The 22,761-nt window shown below is 55.7% G+C and overlaps 1 protein-coding gene across 4 annotated transcripts in view; it reads right to left on the bottom strand.

Annotated features, from left to right (window-relative positions):
* Window positions 1–5,421: 5,421 nt before the first annotated feature.
* DHX34 (DExH-box helicase 34) overlaps window positions 5,422–22,761 on the bottom strand; it is a 36,637-nt gene continuing 19,297 nt past the window's right edge. For 3 of the 4 annotated variants that reach the window (XM_005589702.5, XM_005589701.5, XM_074024011.1), the window contains 11 exons: window positions 21,386–21,560; window positions 15,169–15,362; window positions 14,403–14,504; window positions 12,347–12,589; window positions 11,946–12,119; window positions 11,441–11,558; window positions 10,801–10,907; window positions 7,997–8,272; window positions 6,994–7,170; window positions 6,651–6,789; window positions 5,422–5,713 (listed from right to left, as the gene is read on the bottom strand). In XM_005589702.5, the coding sequence (XP_005589759.3) occupies window positions 5,580–5,713; window positions 6,651–6,789; window positions 6,994–7,170; window positions 7,997–8,272; window positions 10,801–10,907; window positions 11,441–11,558; window positions 11,946–12,119; window positions 12,347–12,589; window positions 14,403–14,504; window positions 15,169–15,362; window positions 21,386–21,560 (1,839 nt within the window). In that variant the 3' untranslated portion in view covers window positions 5,422–5,579. Of the gene's footprint in view, window positions 5,714–6,650; window positions 6,790–6,993; window positions 7,171–7,996; window positions 8,273–8,648; window positions 10,908–11,440; window positions 11,559–11,945; window positions 12,120–12,346; window positions 12,590–14,402; window positions 14,505–15,168; window positions 15,363–21,385; window positions 21,561–22,761 lie in introns of all 4 variants that reach the window. The other variant, XR_012427765.1, reaches the window with a different exon arrangement.

Here is a 22,761-nt window from a genome sequence, read left to right as displayed (position 1 = left end):
CACAGGGAGGCAGAGCGGAGGCGAGAGGGTGACGAGGAGGGGAGGAGCACAGGGAGGGAGGGGCTCATCCAGGGACTGCAGGAAGGTGCATAAAGGATATTGGGGCACAGCAAGGTGGCTCATGCCTGTAATCCCAGCACTTTGGGAGGCTGAGGTGGGAGGGTCACTTGAGGTCAGGAGTTCGAGACCAGCCTGGCCAACATGGTGAAACCCTGTCTCTACTAAAAATGCAAAAATTAGCCAGGCACGGTGGCGGGCATTTATAATCCCAGCTACTCAGGAGGCTGAGGCAGGACAATCATTTGAACCCAGGAGGCAGAGGTTGCAGTGAGCTGAGATGGTGCCACTGCACTCCAGCCTGCATGACAGAGCAAGACTCCATCTAAAAACAAAAAAGATATTGATAAACAGAGCCAGGCATTTTGGAGTTGAGGGTGTCACCAAAATGAGCATGTGTCACCTTCCAGGAATGGTCAGTGTGTGGCTGCTACAGCACCTAGCAGGGGGTAAATGCCAAAACATGGCTGGGCGCGGTGGCTCACACCTGTAATCCCAGCACTTTGGGAGGCAGAGGCAGGAGGATCACGAGGTCAGGAGATCGAGACCATCCTGGCGAACACAGTGAAACCCCGTCTCTACTAAACAATACAAAAAAACTAGCCGGGCGAGGTGGCGGGCGCCTGTAGTCCCAGCTACTCGGGAGGCTGAGACAGGAGAATGGCGTAAACCCGGGAGGCACACGCCTGTAGGTCTCAGCTACTTGGGAGGCTGAGGCACAAGAATTGCTTGAATCTGGGAGGCAGAGGTTGCAGTGAGCCAAGATTGCCCTACTGCACTCCATCCTGGATGACAGTACCAGACTCTGTCTCTAACGACAGTACAAGACTTTGTCTTAAACGCTCACACACACACACACACACAGAGCAGAAAATGGAGGGAGAAAGGACAGGGCCTATGGACAGGGTGCAGCAGGTGACAGAGAAAACCTATATCCATATTTCTGACTTGGGAAGTAGCCCTATTTGTCTCTGATGTCACAGGAGAAGAGTGACTTTCAAATGTTGGTTACTTTTCCTGTTGCCTTAGTGATCACTGTAGCTGATGTTTGCTGAGAACCTTTTATATGCCAATCCCTGCTCTAAGCACGTGGACTAATGCATCAGCTCTCAACAACAATGGATCTTTAACTTCCTTTTGCAAATGATAAAGCAGACATACAAAATGAGGATGACAATTCTCCTTGCCGACTCCCGGCCCATGGGGCTCTCTGTGATTCAGCAATGGTTGGCCCCTGGGGAGGGGAAACTGTGGCCTGGGTACTTGCACTATGTTTGTGCAAGATCTGTATTCTGAAAATTATGAAATATTGCTAAATTAAAGAAGCACCGGCCAGGCGCGGTAGCTCACGCCTGTAATCCCAACACTTTGGGAGGCTGAGGCGGGCAAATCACTTGAAGCCAGGAGTTTGAGACCAGCCTAGCCAACATAGTGAAAACCCGTCTCTACAAAAAAATCCAAAAAAAAAAAAAAATAGCTGGTCGCAGTGGTGCTTCCCTGTAATTCCAGCTACTTTGGAGGCTGCAGCATGAGAATCACTTGAACCCAGGAAGCGGAGATTGCAGTGAGCTGAGATTGAGCCATTGCTCCATCGCACTCCACCCTAGATGACAAAGCGAAAATCTCCTTTTTTTTTTTTTGAGACAGTCTTACTCTGTCACCCAGGCTTGGAGTGCAGTGGCGCGATCTCGGTTCACTATAACCTCTGCTTCCCACGTTCAAGTGATTCTCCTGCCTCAGCCTCCCAAGTAGCTGGGATTACAGGTGCACGCCACCACGCCAGGCTAATTTTTGCTTATTTATTTATTTACTGATTTATTTATTTATTCTGAGACAGAGTCTCACTCTGTCACCCAGGCTGGAGTACAGTAGTGTGATCTCAGCTCACTGTAACCTCTGCCTCCCGGGTTCAAGTGATTCTCCCGCCTCAGCCTCCCAAGTAGCTGGAACTACAGGCACATGCCACCACACTCAGCTAATTTTTTTATTTTTATTTATTTATTTATTTATTTTTGAGACTGAGTCTGGCTCTGTCGCCCAGGCTGGAGTGCAGTGGCCGGATCTCAGCTCACTGCAAGCTCCGCCTCCCGGGTTCACGCCATTCTCCTGCCTCAGCCTCCGGAGTAGCTGGGACCACAGGCGCCCGCCACCTCGCCCGGCTAGTTTTTTGTATTTTTTAGTAGAGACGGGGTTTCACCGTGTTAGCCAGGATGGTCTCGATCTCCTGACCTTGTGATCCGCCCGTCTCAGCCTCCCAAAGTGCTGGGATTACAGGCTTGAGCCACCGTGCCCGGCTAATTTTTTGATTTTTCATAGAGACAGGCTTTCACCACGTTGGCCAGGCTGGTCTTGAACTCCCGACCTCAAGTGATCTGCCTGCCTCAGCCTCCCAAAGTGCTAGGATTACTGGCATGAGCCACCACGCACGGCCTAGTCAACTGATTTTCAGTAAAGGTGTCAAATTAATTCAATGGGGAAATGAATATTCTTTTCAAAAAATGGTTCTAGAACCATTAGACATCCATATGCAGAAAAATGAGCCATGAGCATTAACTCACATCATACACAACGCCTAACTGGAAATGGACCATAGACCTAACAGTTTATATTAAAAATGTAAAATGATGGCCGGGCGCGGTGGCTCAAGCCTGTAATCCCAGCACTTTGGGAGGCCGAGACGGGCGGATCACGAGGTCAGGAGATCGAGACCATCCTGGCTAACCCGGTGAAACCCCGTCTCTACTAAAAAATACAAAAAACTAGCCGGGCGAGGTGGCGGGCGCCTGTAGTCCCAGCTACTCGGGAGGCTGAGGCAGGAGAATGACGTAAACCCGGGAGGCGGAGCTTGCAGTGAACTGAGATCCGGCCACTGCACTCCAGCCTGGGCGACATAGCGAGACTCTGTCTCAAAAAAAAAAAAAAAAAAAAGTAAAATGATTAAACTAGAAGAAGACATAAGAAAAAAACTTCATGATCTTGAGGGTAGGCAAAGATTTGTTAGGTAGAACACAAAAAGTAGAAATGATAAAAGAAAATGATAATTTGAAATTCCACCAAAATACAAAACTTCTCTTGTCCAGGAGCAGCGGCTCACGCCTGTAATCCCAGCAGTTTGGGAGGCCAATGTGGGAGGATCGCTTAAGCCCAGTTCAAGACCAGCCTGGGCAACATGGCAAGACCCCATCTCTACAAAAAAATACAAAAATTAGCCGGGCGTGGTGGCACACGCCTGTAGTTCCAGGCACTTGGGAGACTGATTTGGATCATTTGAGCCCAGGAGGTGGAGGCTGCACTGAGCTGAGATTGCACCACTGCACTCCAGGCCCGGCAATAGAGAGAGACCCTGTCTCAAAAAAAAAAAAAAAAAAAAAAATTGTTGACTGAATCTGTTACTGAAATACCAGGGGTTCAGTCCAGGTCCTGCTGCTGGTCGCACAGAAAGCCAGTCACTAAGATGAGTATTGCCAAGGAAGAAGGCTTTAATCAGATGCGCAGCCAAGGAGAGAGATCAGTCTCAAATCCATCTCCCTGACTAAAACTAGGGGTTTATGTACTTTTTTTCTTTGAGATAGGGTCTTGCTGTGTTGCCCAGGCTGAAGTGCAGTGGCACAATCTCAGCTCACTGCAATCTCCGCCTCCTAACACCAAGTGATCTTCCAACGTCAGCCTCCCGAGCAGCTGGGGCTACAGGCGTGCACCACCACACCTGGCTAATTTTTGTGTTTTTTAATAGAGACAGGGTCTCGCTATGTTTCCCATCCAGTCTTGAACTCCTGGACTCAACTGATCCACCCTTATGGGCCTCCCAAAGTGCTGGAATTACAGGTATGAACCACCATGCCCAGCCTTTTATTTTTTCTGTTTCTAATATGGTGAATCACATTGATTTTCAAATGTTAAATCCACCTTGAATTCCTAGAATGAGCCCCACTTGGCCATGATGCACTGTATTTACACATTGCTGAATATGATGTGCTGAACTTCTATTTAGGGTTTTTGTGTCTATGTTCATAAGGCATATTGGCCTAGAGTTTTCTTTTCTTGCGTTGTCAGAGCCTGGTTTTAGCAACAGGATAATGCTGGCCTCATAACATCAGTCAGGAGGCATCCTCCCCTATGTTGTGGATGAGTGGGTGTGGGCGAGTGTAATTTCCATGTTTGGTAGACGTCACCAATAAGCCCGTCTGAGCCTGTTCTCTTTGTTAATTATGAATTACATTTCCTTAATAGAGTTGTTCTGGTTATCTGTTTCTTCCTGAATGAGCTTTGGGTAGTTTGTGTCTTTCAATAATTTTTTCCATTTCAAATGAGTGGAATTTCTGTGCAGCACGTTGTTTATCGTATTCCCTTCTCCTTTTCATATCTGTAGGACCTACAGGTTGTTCTCCTTCCATTCCTATGCCATGCCTTTTCTTTTTCTCCTGAGTGATTTTATTGTCTTTTCATTTTCTTTTTTTTTAAGAGATGGAGTCTCGCTCTGTTGCCCAGGCTGGAGTGCAGTGGCATGATCTCGGCTCACTGCAAGCTCTACCTCCTGGGTTCTAGCAATTTGCCTGCCTCAGCCTCCCGAGTAGCTGGGATTACAGGCACATGCTGCCACACCTGGCTAATTTTTTGTATTTTAGTAGAGACGGGATTTCACCGTGTTGCCCAGGCTGGTCTCAAACTCCTGAGCTCAGGCAATCCACCTGCCTCGGCCTGAATTTTTTTTTTTTTGAGATGGAGTTTCACTCTTGTTGCCCAGGCTGGAGTGTAGTGGCGTGATCTCAGCTCACTGCAACTTCCACCTCCCAGGTTCAAGCGATTCCCCTGCCTCAGCCTCCTGAGTAGCTGGGATTAAAGGTGCCTGCCACCACGTCCAACTAAGTTTTTGTATTTTTAGTAGAGATAGGGTTTCACTATGTTGGCCAGGCTGGTCTCGAACTCCTGACCTCAGGCGATCCACCTGCCTCAGCCTCCCAAAGTGCTGGGATTACAGGCGTGAGCCACCGCGCCCGGCTCGGCCTGTTCTTTTCTTTTTTATTGGGAATGGGTCTTATGGTGCAGCTTGTGGTCCTACGTGAACACCAGTGCCCCCAGCCCCCTGCACAACTCTCAAAGTGACCCAGGTGGACGGGCAAATTCAGGGTCCCCCTACTTCAAGGGGAAGCAGAGACTGAGGATGGACTTGAGAGAGTGGCTGCGGAGGTGCTAAGAACCTGCACCTGGAACCAGGAGACATGGGAGGTCCCTGCTGGTTCTAATGCCCCTCCTACCCAGGACGCCTCAGGCAGCACCCTGCAGCAGGAAGAAGGAAAGCTAGACCCTGGGGAGGACTAACAGAGCAGCTGCTGGTTTTTGGATGGGTAGGTGCAGCCTTAACAGTGTGTGTCAGCATGTGAGGCTTTATTCACAATCGACGCTCCAGCCCCTCCGCACTGGGACAGGACCACAGGGCTAAACCCAGGCTGGGGGTCCTGCCCCTAGTCCTGGGCTGGAGGGCAGGTAGGCTGCAGGGAGCTGGGCAGGGCTCCTGGCCCGGCTCACACGTGTTGCTTCCGGTGGCGCAGCACCTCTGTGGGTGTGAATAGGAAGTCCCTCCCGCAGGCCTCACAGTGGTAGGGCCTCTGCAGGACAGACGTCTTCTGGAGGGTCTCAGGGGCAGCTTCCTCAGCCCCTAAGGGAGGAAAAGGAGGAAGCTGGGAGGGGGGCTTTCCAGTGCACATGTCTACCCGCACCCAAATGCCAGGCACCCGTGGGGCTCAGGTGCTCTCCTGGCCTTTGGGGAACTAAGTTTTGCCTCCTCCAGGAAGCCTTCCTGGATTAATAAAAATACACAGGCCTTTGGGAGGCCGAGATGGGTGGACCACAAGGTCAGGAGATCGAGATCGTCCTGGCTAACATGGTGAAACCCCGTCTCTACTAAAAAATACAAAAAACTAGCCGGGCGAGGTGGCGGGCGCCTGTAGTCCCAGCTACTCGGGAGGCTGAGGCAGGAGAATGATGTGAACCCGGGAGGCGGAGCTTGCAGTGAGCTGACATCCGGCCACTGCACTCCAGCCTGGGCAACAGAGCCAGACTCCGTCTCAAACAAACAAACAAACAAACAAACATACACAGGCCTGTCTTTACTCTGCATCCCTGCTAGTGAGAGAGACAAAGAGAAAGATATAAGGAGCAACATGGAGACTGAGAGGCAGACAGAGCCAGCCCTGGGGTGGGGGCACATGGTCCCAGTGCTGTCTCCCCCACTGAACCCCAGTGTGTAGCATCCCTGGATGACAACAGGATGGATATGACCAAGGCAGAGACAGCTGCAGGACGGAAAAAGAACAAGAGACATAGCCACAGAGAGCCAGAAACGAAGAGGCAAAGACAGCAACATAGAGACACCACAGGGGACAGGCAGGCAGAAAGAGGTGGCGCTCCAGGCCCTCCCCGCCCTGGGCCGCTGATCTTCAGGTCAAAGCCTGTGTGTGGCACCAGCCAGGGCCAGCAGGTGGAGGTCATCAGTTCTCGGAGCATCTAGCAAGTGCCCGCACACACAGGAGATCATCATGGGATGGACAGACGGCCGGGCAGAGGTGGCCCGGTCCCCACAGTCCCGTGCTTACCTGGGGGCCCATCCTGTGGGGCCTGAGGGCAGGTGTTCTCATGGGCGATGCGCTCCAGGGGCGTGAGGGGCGCATGCAGGCCACAGTGGGGGCAGGTCCAGAAGGTTCGGAGACAGTCACTGTACAGGTCCGTGTCACTCTGCGGCAGGCCAGCTGTCAGGGCTGGGCCCCCACCAAGTGCCACCCACCACCCACTGCCCCCCTGGGACCCTTCCCAGAAGCCCTCAGGGCCATGGGCCCCACGTGGGAATCGTGTCCCTGGACTAAGGCGAAATGAGGCTGTGGGGTCAGGGGTGGGGTCTTCGTGAAATCCCACCTTCAGGGAAGAAGGGTTCATGCTCACCGTGAGGCAGTTGTAGGTGAGGAAGTCGGTGACTGCATAGCCCCCCTTTGTGGGGTGGGGGGACAGGGTGGAGCTGCCAAAGAGGCCAGGAAGATGGGGGGTGGCTGGGATGGTCTGGGGTCCCACATACAGGTTCTGGGCTTCTAGCCCCGTGAGCCGCCGGAGGCTGTAAGGAATCTAAGGAAGGAGAGACAGGAAATCAAGAGAGACAGGCTCAGGGAGATGCCGCCAAAGCACCTGGATCCAGCTGTGCCTGAAGCCCTCCCTCGGGCTTTGCAGTTATGGAAGCCAAGTGCTTAAGCCAATCACAACTTGGCTGCAGACACGCATGACCAGGGGTTTGTCTAGAATATCCTGATAACCCACCCCCATCTAAATTGCCTTCCCCAGACCCCTCTTCTGCCCCTGTCACTGGTGGGACCCCATTCAGACCTTGAGTCTAACCTTTGTCTGGCCGCCTCACCCCTCCTCCTCCTAGCATGTCAGCCTTGGTCCCCTCTCCATGGCTCACTGGGTTCCTGCCCCTTTGTCCTCAAGCCCCTCTACTCCAGGAAATCAGCCTGAATTGCACCCTTCTCCTCACCCCACCCACATGAAGTAGAACCAGGAGCAATTTCTGCTCCCCACCTAAGAGTCGGTGGTTGGTTTCAAGTCTGCTCAGTTCGGTTCTTCCCATCCAAAAGCAGACACCTATGGCTTCCCTCTCACACCTTGTCCGTTCTTGACTGTTAGCAAGGGGGGATCAGCCACGCTTGCAGAACGTGCTTAGTAAACAGGGCAGTAGTGGGTAGCATGGCCTCTGGAACCAGGCTCCTGGGATCAAATCCTGGCTCCACCCAGACCAGTGGAGTGACCTTGGGTGAGTGACTGAACCTCTGTGGCCTGAAAACCCTCAAATGTGCCCAGTGGAGTGAATGGGAAGCCAGGCCTTCCGGAGGCTCAAGCCCAGTGGCGGACACCCCCTCTGGCCATAGGCAGGCACGGGCACCCTGGTGGAAGGTACCTTGGATGCCGTGAACTGCAGGAGTTCCTTGCTCAGGGTGGCCACCTCCTTGGGGCTGACTGGCACATCCTGCTCCTCCTCTTCCAGCCGCCGCTGGGCCTGATGCGCCAGCTGCCGGTCCAGGGCACCTTCCCAGCGGGCACGGAGCCGCAGGGAAGCCGCCAGGAGCCGGACAGCACTTTCACTGTCTGCCAGCTGCAGCTCCAGCCAGCCATCGGCCACCAGGCGGGAGCAGTCACCGTTGGTGTCCAAGGACCGGCTAAAAAGCAGGAGGGACTGGAAGAGAGGGAACGGAAGACAGGGAGTAGGTGTGGGGGCAGGGCGATGTTGGAGACAGGCCCTGCCCGGCTGGGCTCCTGCCCACCCACCCGCCCTCTCTATGCGAGGCATCTACCTACCCACCATCTACCCGCTGTACCAGGCACCCCTGCGGGCGCTGGGGATACGGCATGAAGGCAGCCGCTGAGTCAGGGGAGGGCTGGGGTTGCAGGGTGGCGGGGGGCAGATGGGAGCGTGCTAGGAGAGAGACAGCTGCATTCTCAGGCAGGGTGGCAGAGGGACAGCAGGCACTCAGACAGACATGACATGCAGCGAGAGCCCAGACCCTGAGCACACGCTCCCCTGTGAGGACGGAAGTCAGGGCTGTAATTACCGGTGCTGTGGCTCATTCGATGTTGGAGAAAATTCTCGGGGCTGGGGCCAGGGCAGAGGAAAAGGGCAGGACTGGCCATGCGTGGATGGTTTGGGGGCCGGGGATGGCACAGGAGGGCTCCATATACTGTTCTGCTTGCTTATGTGAATGTGAAGTGTCTCCATCTTCTTTTTGTTATTATTATTTTTATTTATTTATTTGAAATGAGTCTCGCTCTGTCGCCCAGGCTGGAGTGCAGTGGTGCGATCCTGGCTCACTGCAACCCCCACCTTCCAGGTTCAAGCGATTCTCCTGCCTCAGCCTCCCGAGTCGCTGGGATTACAGGCGCCCACCACCACACTCAGCTAATTTTTGTATTTTTAGTAGAGATGGGGTTTCCCCACATTGGCCAGGCTAGTGCCAAACTCCTGGCTTCAACTGATCCACCCACCTCGACCTCCCAAAGTGCTGGGATTAGAGGCATGAGCCACCATGCCTGGCTTATTATTTTTTGAGACAGGGTCTCACTCTTGTCACCTAAGCTGGAGTGCAGTGTCAACAATCACAGCTCACTGCAGCCCCGACCTCCCAGGCTCAAGCGATCCTTCTGCCTCAGCCTCCCAAGTAGCTGGGATTACAGGCGCACACCACCACGCCCAGCTAACTTTTTAAAATTTTTTGTAGAGATAGAGTCTCCCTATGTTGCCTAGGCTGCCCTTTGAACTCCTAGGCTCAAACGATCCTCCCACCTCAGCCTCCCAAAGTGCTGGGATTCTAGGTGTGAGCCGGCCAGATTCTCTCAACAAGCGGTCCAGTGCAGGCAGAGAGCGCAGCGCCTCAGGTAGCAGGTCTGTTCCGCTTCCTGCGGTCCGGCTGGTTGCCAACCCTCTGTCCCTCGGTGCGTGCTGCCTGCTTTCCCATGCTCACACGAGCGCCCGGCATCACCCTTTTGGTTTACCGTCTGCCTTCACCATCCTGTCTGAGCCCCATGAGGGTGGGGTGTGTGGTCGACGTTGACCACAGCTGCACCCCCGGCCCCCAGAACACTAACAGCGCCTGGCCCACCAGGCGGGCTGGAGGGAGGTGTGGACATGCACAGAGGTGACTGAGCTGAGCTGGCTTTCGTGGTGCTGGTGGCAATCACAGTGTCAACGAAACCCTGAGGCTCTGGGAGCCCACAGGTTCCTCTCTTCCCTCCACGTTCTCTGGGACCCACGCTGGGCATTGCTGGTAGTGAGCGGGAGGCAGGAGGGGGCAGCGTGACCCGGGAGCTCTGGTTTGGCCACCTGCTCGCTTTGTGACTTAGACAGGTGACGTGTCCCCACCCCTGCCTGAGCTTCAGTCCCCTCTATAAAGGGAGACCTGCAGGGCTGCGTGAGGACTCCAAGGCCAGGCCTTGGATCACAGAGACACTCGAGGAGCACTCGGGGCAGGGCAGCGGCTGCCGTGGGGCCCATGGTTCTGCTGCCAGCGCCCATGCAAGGGCATCCACGATCTGAGTTCGGCCTCAGCCTCCACCCGGGCCGCGCCCTTCTTCTCCCTCCTGGCGGCCGCCAGCCTTCCTGGCTGGGACCCTGTCCCAGCTCTGCTCAGAAGTTCCCAGGGTCCTGTCTCCCTCGCCTCTCTGGCCTCATCTCTGCACACTCCCCCTTGCCGACTGCACACCAGGCACGTGTCTGCCTCGGAGCCTCCGCGCAGGCCAGTCCACTGCCGGGGACATTCTGCCCGAGATCCACACACTCTCCTCCTTGGGTGTCTACTTGGAGACACCAGGTGGCCTTATCTTATGCCACACCCTGTGTCCACCCTCACCCCCACCCTACTCTCTATTGCCCAGCACCACCTTCCCACAGGTCGCTCAGGGCGTCACTGTGCTACTGCTATCACTGTCCCCTGCCACGGGAGCCTGGGAGGGCAGGGGCTGGCCTTCTTGCCTGGTTCCCTGCTGCGCCCCTGGCACCGTGCCTGGCACCCAGCAGGCACTCGGCAGGTAACTGTTGAGCAACTCCATGAATGAGAGAAAAAGCGGCCACAGCAACGGCCCAAGGCGGACGCCTGCAGCCAGCCCAGGTGCCAGGCGGCCCCTCCAAGCCCACGCGGTGCCCCTACCCACCACCCTGGGCAACGCAGCTCTCATATCTGGGCATGGGGGCAGGGTGGGGCAGAGGCCCACCTGGAGGGCAGGGATGCGGACGCAGTTCACCAGGTATGGCTTGTTGGTCTCCAGCAGGGACACGAAGCTGAGGAGCTGGTGTTTGCTGCTCATCTTGTCCTTGTCGTCTGAAAGGTTGAGGAGGACCACTCAGGCCCACCCTGGCCCACCCAGGCCCATCAGAGGCCCGCCTGTGCCACCCGGTCAATGTACACATTGGTAGAAAGAATATGCTCACAGCATGGCTTCGGTGGCCTGGCCAAATCTGAGGGTGACTCCCAGCAGGCAGCCATGTCTGCAGCGAGACACCCTTCCATGCACACGGGCGCCAGGGGGGCCTCCCCCTGCAGGACCCAGGTGGGAGCTCACAGAGCCCACGGGACAGGCCCCTGACCGGTGTTCACTCCCTGGGCACAGCCACACTGGCTCAGGTTGGCTATCTCCACCATGGGGAGGGTGAGGCCCAGCAGGGGTGAGTCACCCAAGGCTACCCAGGGAGGCCTGGCCCTGGAACCTCCGCTCCTGCGGGCCCCTGTCAATACCAGCCCGGACCGGTGTGGGACGGATCAGGGGGAGCCCCAGCCAGAGGGGCCCAGGAGTTCACGGTATCCCCGCCCTTCACATCCCGGATGGGGGTTCCTTCCACCTGGGCTCACTGTACCTCGGCTGCCATCGCAGCTGCTGGCCTCTGGCTCCTGTGCATGCAGCACCTCGGGGCTGCCAGCAAAGACGCAGGTGGGGTGCAGCACGGCGCCCTGCTTGGCCTGTGTGTGGAAAATCTGTGGAGGACGGAAAGGAAGCACAGGCCCTCCTATCTGCTCTCCTCTGCCCAGGATGCCTCTCCTCCACCCTCTGGCCCAGGTCCCCTCCTCCAGGAAGCCCTCCTTGACTCCTCCAAATCTGGGGCAGGTGCCCCCTGTGGGCTCCTACAGTGTCCTCAGCTCCCCAAGCCCTGCCCACTCTGAGTTGTCTGGGGACAGGTCTGTCCTCCCACTGGGCTGTGAGCCCCATGGGGACAGAACCAGGGTTGTTTCAGTCACCCCGTGGTCCTCCAACAGCTCCTGGGGGCAGGTGGGCAGGGATGAGGACCTCAGGGCACTCAGGACAGGCACTCAGGGTTCGTGTGTTGGAGGACGAAACATAGGATGGGGCAGAACAGGCCCCACCTGGTCTGAGTCCTTTCGGCTGCTGTTGAAGGCGTCGGGGACAGCCAGCTGCGGGTACAGGCCCCGGCCCAGCACCAGCTTCAGCAGAGCCAGCTGCTCGCGGCTCAGGTCCTGGGCTGAGCTGGCAGCGGCCTGCAGCTGCGCCAGGTCATGCCGGAGCTTGAACTTCACATCCTGGGGGGAACATGGGAAGGCAGAGTCTTAGGGGACCTGAGGAGCTGCTACCATGATCCGCAGACCCCCAGGTGCTGCAGATACCTGGGGCCAAGCACCATCCACAGAAACCCGGCTCCTGAAATGAGGACAGGGCCATGGCCCCTGGGAACCCCCAGGAGAGGTCAAGACCCACCTTGGTAAACCCCACCCACCTACCCCCACACCCCACAGCCCATGGCACCCACCTGGATGTCCACGCCATCGCCAGCCCCTGGGGGGTCTGGGCCAGCCCGGTCCTCCTCGCTGGAGCCGCCGTCCTGCTCCTCCTGCAGCCGCAGCACCTTGCGCCTGCGCCCCGCGCCCTCCTCGTGCTGGCGTTTCAGCTGGTGCAGGGCCCGGCGCTCCCGGCGCTGCTGCAGCCGACTGTAGCTGTCCGCCACCTGTGTGGCCTGGGCCCCAGTCATCAGCCCGTGGTCCTCCAACAGCTCCTGGGGGCAGGTGGGCAGGGGTGAGGGCCTCAGAGCAGACTCAGTGGGCTCTGGACTCATATGGAAATGGGGACCCTCCCGGTGGCAGGGCTGCTAGTGCCCAAAGGGGGCTGAATGAGGACGGCCCCTCGCGTGGTGCTGGGCACGGATCGCTGCTCCAGAGGGAGAGCTGTCCTCACTGTCGGTGGAGGGAACACCGGGGCCAGGGGCAGGAGGAGGCAGGCAGGGGTGCCCAGTGCCTTCTCCAAAAGCTGGCTCCAGGCTCTGGTGACTGCCCCACCTGCCCCTCGGGTCTGGGGCAGGGGACATATACTGGATATCCAGATGCCCCTCAAAGAGCCCTGCTTTCCCACACAGCCCTGGTGGGCGTCCTGCACTAGCGCTTCCGAGTGTAGCCCTGGGGCATCTGGGAACTTGGTGGGAATGCCAAGTCCTGGGCCTCATTCCAGAACGACCAAGTGGAGAGTGGAGGGGGCTGGGCGGGGCTGGGCATCTGGACTCAACAGACCCTCCAGCTGACTGTGACCCATAAAATCGGAGACCCCTGCCCTCCCCATGCCCTCCCCGTGTCCACACCTTGTCAACATTCCTCAAGCGACCTGATTTGGTTGGACCCTCTGTTTCCTGCTGAGCCCTGGCCGATGGAGGACACAGGAGATTGTGTGTGCATGTGTGTGTTTGTGTCTGTGTGTTTGCATGTGTGTGTGCAAAGGGCTCACACTTTCCATTAGATTCTCAAAGCATCTGGGGACCAGTGAAGCCTGAACTCTAGCAGCCAGAGACCTCAGGACCGATGCTGAGAGCAGTCAGGGCATCTGTGGTCCCCAACACCAGGACCCCAGAAATTGCACAGGAGGCGTCGGCTGGGTGACTGCCTATTCTGGGCCTCCGCCTGCCCATCTCTAACCAAAGAGAACGGGTTACACCAGGAACTCTTATTCTATCCTCAATCCATGGATACAACCACGGAAAAGGGCCTAACAGCAGGTCTTTCTGCACTCAGATGGAGAACATCCACGGAGTATCCATGAAACAAGCTGAGGAACTGTGTGGGCACAGGAGAAACCCAAATTTTTTTTTTTTTTTTTTTTTTTTTTGCCTAGGCTGGAGTGCAATGGCTCAATCTTGGCTCACCACAACCTCTGCCTCCTGGGTTCAAGCGACTCTCCTGCCTCAGCCTCCCAAGTAGCTGGGATTACAGGCACTCACCACCAAGCCTGGCTGATTTTTGTATTTTTAGCAGAGATGGGGTTTCACCATGTTGTCCAGGATGATCACGAACTCCTGACCTCGTGATCCACCCGCCTCAGCCTCCCAAAGTGCTGGGATTACAGGCGTGAGTCACCACGCCTGCCCGGCAGGTGCTATTTTTATCCTCTCTTTTTTTCTAGGGGAAGCTGAGGCCCAGAGACAAGCAATAACATGCCCGGGGCCACGCTGTCAGAAATGGCAGAGCCAGGTTTGTGGCTGGGGTGTCTGGCTCCAGATGTGCCGGCCCCAACCACAACCATAGGCTGCCTCCAGCACCACGCCCATGCAGCCAGCTCAGCATCCCCGGTCGGGAGGGCGAGCTCTTCCCGAGGATGCTGCATGTCCACTGACTCCGTCCACCCCTCCAGGAAGCCCTCCTGGATTTCTGCTCCCTTTGCCCTGCCCGGCTGCCCCAACACCTGGTCACCGGGTGGTGGGGGAGGTAGGTGCAGGGTGGGACTCTGGTCTGACTGCTCTCCGGGAAGGGGAGGCAGTGCCCTAGAGTGTGCTTGCATGCATCTGCCTGGGCGGCGCCAGCCTTACCCCTCCTCCTGAGCCTCACCTTGAACTGGCGCCGAAGGTTGGCCATCTCGTACAGCCGATGCTCCTCTATGCCCCGGCGGCGGCACCACTTGCGAGAGTTTCTGCTTCGTTCAGATTTTACCTGAGGGGAGGAGCAGATGCCAGGGTGTCAGGGCCCAGCCAGCTCAGGGAGGGAGGGGCTGACCCAGCACCCAGAACCCCAACACAAGCATCCCTTAGGGACACCTGCTCTGCTGCTTCCAGGTCTCAGCCCCAGTGCCCCCTCCTATGGGAAGCCCTCCCAGACTACCCACACACTGGGTTCGACAGCCCTCTGGGCTCTCCCAGCCCCTTGGACTCCCCATTCCAGCCCTCTCTGGGTTGTCACTGTCACATCAGTGGTCTGTCTCCCTGCACTGGGCTGTGAGCCCCGGGAGGGCAGGGCCAGGGTAGTTTTGGCACTGATGGATCCTCAGCACTACGGTACAGGGCCAGCATTAGGGTGGGGACTCAGGGGACATATACTGGATATCCAGATGCCCCCCCCAAGGAGCCTGGACTTTCTCCAGATGGCACAGGTTTTCATCAGTGCTCCAGAAATCTGGGCTCCTCTGTGCCCCGGGCCTGGGCACATGCTGTCTCGAGCCGAGGCCATGGATGGTGGAGACGTGGCCCTCCCCAGGCAGGCCCAGTCGGTGGAGGGCTCAGTGGTCCTCCCAGGGTAGGACATGAGGAGGAGCCACAACCACAGAAGGCCTTGGCCCTGAGCAGGGTGACAGACAGAGGGGCCCCACCACCAGCCTCACCTGCACCCAGGCGTTGAAGACGTTGAAGAGTGTGAAGGGGTCACCCTGGTCGCTCTCCAGCGGCCGCCGTGCTGCCACGCACTCTGGGCTGCTCTGGGCGCTGCGGGTGAAGGGCGACTGGACGCTGAGCGCAGCCGCGATGGTGAGCACAGGCTCCACCAGGCTGAACATGGAGCCCAGGATCAGCATCTTCCCTGGAGCGGAGACACAGGGCTGAGGCTCCTGGGTGCCAGGACAGGCACAGCCCTCACCCCTCGGGGCCCCGGCCCGCCCTTCCGCCTGCCCTCCTGCTCCCACCCCCTCCATCTTGCCCACTATTGGCCTCGTGACCCAGATGGACAGATTCAAACCCACGCGCTGTGCTTTCTGCTCATGAGGCCGTGGGCAAGGGCCTCGGTTTCCCCATCTGTAGGTTGGAGATGGCCAGTGCCTGCCTCCTCGGACACACAGGAGACACTGTCTAAGTGCCGGCTACTCCTGTCACCAAGTTCCCCGCTCTGCTATTTACAACCCACCCCCCAGCACTCTGACGCTTCCCTGGCTTGGTCTTTGCTCTAGGAGCTCATTTGGACCCATTGTGGTGGACGCCTCTCCTCTGCGCTAGAGTGTGACCTGTGAGTGAGTCCCTCTCTGCCCCGGCACAGGCACGCACTGACGACTCCTGTGCCTATCACAGGATGAAGCTGCTTCTGCTACCTTTGTTTAAGTCAAGGTGGAGGTGGAAGAAGAAGAGGGGACAGAAGGCAGGGGAGAGATGGAGAAAGATGGGGCAGGGGCTGGGAGAGGCAGGGAAAGGGGAGGAGGGGCAGAGGGGAGGCCACGGAGAGGAAAAGTGGCAGGAACCATCTCCCAGGGTGGCCGAAGAGCTGGTGACCACTGTCTCCATCTGTGAGTGCTCCACAGCGGACATCTAGACATCCCCTGGTTCTGGGTGCCCAAGCTGATGCTGGACTTCCGGGGACTCCCTTGCCCTCCTGTCCTGTGGCTAGTGGTCTGTGTCATGTGTCTGACCCGCCCCCACTCTTTCCCTTTGCTGACTTTCCGCAGTGCCTGTCACAAAACTGGACTCAAGCAGATCACCTGAGGTCAGGAATTCGAGAGCAGCCTGGCCACCGTGGTGAAAACCCGTCTCTACTAAAAATACAAAAATTATCCAGGCATGATAGTGGGTGCCTGTAATCCCAGCTACTTGGGAGGCTGAGGCAGGAGAAGTGCTTGAACCCAGAAGGTGGAGGATACAGTGAGTAGAGATCGCACCACTGCACTCCAGCCTGGGTGACAGAGTAAAACTCCATCTCAAAAAAAAAAAAAAAAAAAACAAGGCCAGGTGTGGTGGCTCACACCTGTAATCTCAGCACTTTGGGTGGCCGAGGTGGGTGGATCACCTGAGGTCAGGAGTTCGCGACCAGCCTGGCAAACCTGGTGAAACTCTGGCTCTACTAAAAAATACAACAATTAGCTGGGTGTGGTGGCGGGCACCTGTAATCCCAGCCACTTGGGAGGCTGAGGCAAGAGAATCACTTGAACCCTGGAGGCGGAGGTTGCAGTGAGCTGAGATCGTGCCATTACACTCTAGCCTGAGTGACAGAGCAAGACTCCGTCTCAAAAACCAACCAACCAAACAACAACAAAAAAGCTGGCCTCATAAATCAAAGGTGACCCTAAAGTAGGGCTCGGGGCTGTACTGTGCAGGCCCCTGTCTTATTCCAGGATGCCCCAGCTCTGTCACCAGGGACAAGTGGCCCCACCTCGCCGTGCCGCTGCTTCCCCATCTGTAAATGGGGGAACAACAGCATCGGCCTCTCCTCAGGCTGCCAAGAGGCTGGTGTGTTTCACCCAGTGAAGCATTCAGAACTCCACCCGGCACAGAGGACGCCCAGCACAGGCTCATCCGTGCCTCTTGGTTCCCACTGTGACCCTGAGCAGCAGTTCTCTGAGCCTTGTTTTCCCCACAGGGAAAGTGGGGGCACCTGCCCCCAGCCCTCAGGGAGATAATGTGTGTGAGGCACTTAGCATCACCTCCGATCAAAGCCAGGCTTCCCCCAGGCTCTCAGGAGCCTCCTGGGCCCAGCCTGTTTCTCCATCTGCGCACTGGGGACGATCAGAGGCCCTGCCCTCAGCAGGTAAGGATGAAATAATGGAAAGTCCACAGAGCCTTTCTGAACTGGCACACAGCAAGCACTCACAGAACATTCTTCTGCTTCTCAGCTCAGATTCTCTCTGCTCTAGCCCTGTTTCCTTCCAAAACAAAAATGAGGCCAGGCACAGTGGCTCACGCCTGTAATCCCAGCACTTAGGAAGGCCGAGGCTGGCTGATCACTTGAGGTCAGGAGTTCAAGACCAGCCTGGCCAACGTGGTGAAACACCGTTTCTACTAAAAATACAAAAATTAACTGGGTGTGGTGGCACATGCCTGTAATCCCAGCTACTCAGGAGGCTGAGGTGGGAGGATCACTTGAACCCGGAAGGTGGAGGTTGCAGTGAGCCAAGATCACGCCACTGCACTCCAACCTGGAGGGCAGAGTGAGACTCCATCTCAAAACAAATAAATAAAAATAAATCAAACAAAAATGAACCATCTTCTTAGCCCGGGCAGCCCTCCGAGTCCAGCAGATCCAGCCTTCTGCCCACAATGAAGCCCGCTGTGCTGCAAGGATGGGGGACTTTAATGGTGTTAACACACACAGGGGTGGTCCTGCCATGGTGGGCCGCAGGCTACTGGAAATAGAAAGTCTTGAGTCAGGAAAATCGGGCAAGATGAACAAGCCTCAGTCAGTGAACTCCCCAGGAGGGGTGAGCATGACTCAGGAATGAGGGAGAGGAAGAGTTTTGACATCCTTGAGCCCGCAAGAGAGGGGCGCAGGGCAGAGCTGGGGACACGCTGTGCAGAGGAGAGGTGGGAGGGGTCTGAGCTGTGGAAAAGCCAGGACTTCTTTCTGTGTTTGGGGGATCTTGGGTACCCCACCTGCCTGTGCCTCCCAAGGGAGGCCCTGTGATTACCCCAAGTGCCGGGGAATTCAAGCGAGGCAGCCTGTCTTTCCTGTCACTCGCGCCGGGGCACTTTGCGTCACATTCTCTGAAACAGCCTTGCAAGCCAGACACCACAGGCCACCCCCAGCCTCTAGCGGTGGCATCTGCAGCGTCAGCTGAGTGCCTTGAGACACTGATGGCACGCCACAGGATGGCCACAAGAGCGACAGGGTCAGAGGGTCTGCTGGCCCTAAATCCCTCAAGATTAACGCCCTATTCCCGATGACACATAGCATGGGGACGAGGAGCACCACATCTGCTTGTGACTGGCTACTGAAGACCTGAGATCAGGAGGGGCCCGGAACTGAAAATGGTCTCCATCTACCTCTGTGGACCCGGCCTTTCTAGATCCTCACAGAACCGCCAGGTCAGCTGATGAATTTTCTGGCCACCTTCAGTCATGTAGAACCCAGTGCCACTTAAACACTTCCCATCTAATTCAAAGCTCCTCACCTGACCCAGGGCCAGAGGGACAGCTGTTCCCTCCCCTCCTTCAGGCCTCTGCCCAGGTGTCACCATTCAGTGAGGTCTCCCAGGACAGCCGCATAACACTGCTCCCAGCCCCCACGGTGCCCACCGCGCCCTGCATCCACCCGAGCGGACCGGCGGCTGACATTTCGTGTTTCACTCATTTATCTGCCCCTGTCCATCTCCTCCATTACATGTGAACTCTGTGAGGGCAGGAGTTTTGTTTTATTCACTGTCATATCTCTGGCATCTAGAACTGTAGCCATGTGTGGCCAGAGGCGGCCATATTGGACAGTGCAGATGTAGCGTGAGGGCGTTCAGGCAGTGGGAACAGCCAGTGCGGAAGCCCTGTGGGGGGCACATGCCTGCTGCTACGAGAACAGTGAGGAGCCCGGTGTGGCTGCAATGGACTGAGAGGGAGAAGGCGCAGCAGGTGCTCAAAAATTATTTAATGAATGGGCCAGGCGCTGTGACTCAAGCCTATAATCCCAGCACTTTGAGAGGCCGAGGTGGGGCAGATCACTTGAAGTCAGGAGTTCAAGGCCAGCCTGGCCAACATGGTAAAACCTTGTCTCTACTGAAAAAACAAATATTGCCCGGGCACGGTGGCTCACGCCTGTAATCCCAGCACTTTGGGAGGCTGAGGTGGGCAGATCACTTGAGGTCAGGAGTTCGAGACCAGCCTGGCCAACAGGATGAAAGCCCATCTCTACTAAAAACACAAAAATTAGCCAGGCATGGTGGTGTGAGCTGGTAATCTTAGTTACTCAGGAAGCTGAGGCAGGAGAATCGCTTGAACCCAGGAGGTGGCAGTGAGCTGAGATCACACCACTGCACTCCAGCCTAGGCAACAGAGCAAAAACTGTCTCAAAACAAAACAAAACAAAAATTAGCCAGGTATGGTGGCAGGCACCTACAGTCGCAGCTACTCGGGAGACTGGGGCAGGAGAATTGCTTGAATCTAGGAGGCGGAGGCTGCAATGAGCTGGGATCGCACCACTGCACTCCAGCCTGGGCGACAGAGCGAGACACTGTCTCAAAGAAAAAAAAAAATTATATATATATATTTAATGGGCCAGGCATGGTGGCTCAAGCCTGTAATCACAGCACTTTGGGAGGCCAAGGCGGACAGATCACCTGAGGTCAGGAGTTCGAGACCAGCCTGACCAACATAGAGAAACCCCATCTCTACTAAAAATACAAAATTAGCCAGGTGTGGTGGCGCATGCCTGTAATCCCAGCTACTTGGGAGGCTGAGGCAGAAGAATTGCTTGAACTCAAGAGGCGGAGGTTGCGGTGAGCCGGGATGGCACCATTGCACTCCAGCTTGGGTAACAAGAGTAAAACTCAGTCTCAAAAAAAGAAAAAAAAAGTATTTAATGAATGAATGGGACTGTTGGTTAATATCTCCTGCCTTCTCCCTCTCAGTCCATTGCAGCCACACCGGGCTCCTCACTGTTCTCGTAGCAGCAGGCATGTGCCCCCCACAGGGCTTCCGCACTGGCTGTTCCCACTGCCTGAATGCCCTCATGCTACATCTGCACTGTCCAATATGGCCGCCTCTGGCCACACATGGCTACTAAGCAGCTGAACATGGCTGGTCCAAGCCAAGATTTCCAAGACTCTGTATGGTAAAAAATAACATAACATCTTGCAAAAAATGTTTATATTGATTATGTTAAAATTATATTTTAGGTATATTAAGTTAAATCAGCTATTTTATCAAAATGAATCTTACCTGTTTCTTTTTGCTTTTTTTTTTGTTTGTTTTTTTGAGATGGAGTCTTGCTCCGTTGCCCAGGCTGGATTACAATGGCATGGTCTCGGCTCACTGCAACCTCTGCCTCCCAGGTTCAAGCGATTCTCCTGCCTCAGCCTCCCAAGTGGCTGCGATTACAGGCTCACGCCACCACACCCGGCTAATTTTTGTATTTTTAGTAGAGACAGGGTTTCACCATGTTGGCCAGGCTGGTCTCAAACTGCTGACCTCGTGATGCACCCACCTCAGCCTCCCAAAGTACTGGGATTACAGGCGTGAGCCACTGTGCCCAGCCTGTTTTCGCTTTTTTAATGTAGCTACTGGGAAGTTTTAAATTACATACAGGGCTCACATTCTATTTTTATATTTCTTTTCTTTTTTTTTGTAGAAACCAGGGTTTTGCTATTTTGCCCAAGCTGGTCTCAAACTCCTAGGCTTAAGCAATCCACCTGTCTCAGCCTCCCAAAGTGCTGGGATTACAGGTGTGGGCCACTGTGCCGGCCATGTTTCTCTGCTTCTGCTGGCAAGCATGTTCTAGTATTTGCATGGCTCCTAGCCCTCATCTCCGTTTCTCTGCACAGATGTTACCTTCCCCGTGAGGTCTGCCTTATACCTGAGGCCTGTATTAGAAACTGCAACTCCCCATTCCCCAACCCCGTTGTTTCTTCTCTCCAGAACACTATGCACCATCTGATCTACTATACCTTTTCCTTATTGTCCTAACTTATTGCTGGTTTTCTTCACCAAAATGTCAGCTCCCTGAGGCTAGAGATTTGTGTCTGTTCTGTCCACTGCTATATGCCCAGCACCTAGAACAGTGCCTGGCCCAGTGAAGAGTGAATAAATGAACTGGACCCAGGGAAGAAACAGACAGACTTGCCCCCAGGACACTCAGAGAGTTAGCTGTGCCCACACACGCTCCTGGTGCTCTGCGTGATCACGAAGGGGGTGGGTACTCACCAATCACAACGTCCACAGGCAGCTGGGCCAGCAGGGACCCAATGGGCGTGAGGGCCTCTGAGCTGTCTAGGGCCCCCTGGTCCCGGAGGTAGAGGATGGCGGTCTCCAGGCTGGCTGGTGGTGGGGGCTCGATGAAGGGGAAGGTTCGGGGGTCCCCCACGCTCATGCTCTTCATCTAGAATGAGAAGAAAAACCCCTAAGATTGGGAAACACAAGAGCCACTGTGCAGCACAGAGGGGCTCAGGGATCACAAACTCATGACATTTTAAAATTCCCAGTTCGGCGGGCGCAGTGGCTCATGCCTGTAATCCCAACACTTTGGGAGGCCAAGACGAGTGGATCACTTGAGGTCAGGAGTTCGAGACCATCCTGGCCAACATGGTGAAACCCTGTCTCTACTAAAAATACAAAAATTAGTGGTGTTGTGCGCCTGTAATCTCAGCTACTCGGGAGGCTGAGGCAGGAGAATCGCTTGAACCCAGGAGGTGGAGATTGCAGTAAGCCGAGATCGGGCCTCTGCACTGCACTCTAGCCTAGCAACACATCAAGACTTCATCTCAAATTCCCAGTGTCAGCCAGGCACAGTGGCTCACGCCTGCAATCCCAGCACTTTAGGAGGCCACGGCAGGTGGATCACTTGAGGTCAGGAGTTTGAGACCACCCTGGCCAACATGGTGAAACCCTGTCTCTACTAAAAATACAAAAATTAGTTGGGTGTGATGGCGGGCGCCTGTAATCTCAACTACTTGGGAGGCTGAGGCAGAAGAATTGCTTGAACCTGGAGGGCGGAGGTTGCAGTGAGCCGAGATTTCACCACTGCACTCCAGCCTGGGCCACAGAGTGAGATTCCATCTCAAAAATAACATAACATAACATAACATAACATAACATTCCCAATGTCAAGATCCATTGTACAGAGGCAGGCAAGGAGGGCTGCTGTCTCTGTGTCTGTCTCCCTAGCACATCTTCCCCCAGACCCTGACCATGGACGAGAGGCACATGACCTGAGCTGGACCAATCAGAATCCTTCCCTGAGACTGCAGCCAGGAAGAGCATTCCCAGCATCCTCTCTGGTTGTGGCCAGGATGGAAGCCTATCTTATTAACCCAGAACTGCTGTGACTTTTGACTTTGTCCATTGTTTGGAAATGGGCCCATCTACAGCAGATGGAGAAATTCTTGGATTGTTTCTAAGTTAGACATACCGTCTCACGAATGCACAAAATGGTAAGATCCCCCTTTCTGCCTACAATTGTTTCAGTTGTATTTCTCTCACTTGCAACCAAAAGAATCCCAATTAATGCAGTGGCCCAGGCAGGCAGCAGGTGGTGGGAGAATTAAGTGACAGCATATGTTCACCCCGGAGCCTGGCGTGGC

This window comes from Macaca fascicularis, chromosome 19, assembly GCF_037993035.2.
Source record: "Macaca fascicularis isolate 582-1 chromosome 19, T2T-MFA8v1.1".
NCBI classification, from domain to species: domain Eukaryota; kingdom Metazoa; phylum Chordata; class Mammalia; order Primates; family Cercopithecidae; genus Macaca; species Macaca fascicularis.
The sequence above is the reverse complement of the archived record's forward strand: the minus strand, read 5'-3'. Positions and strand labels throughout refer to the sequence as shown.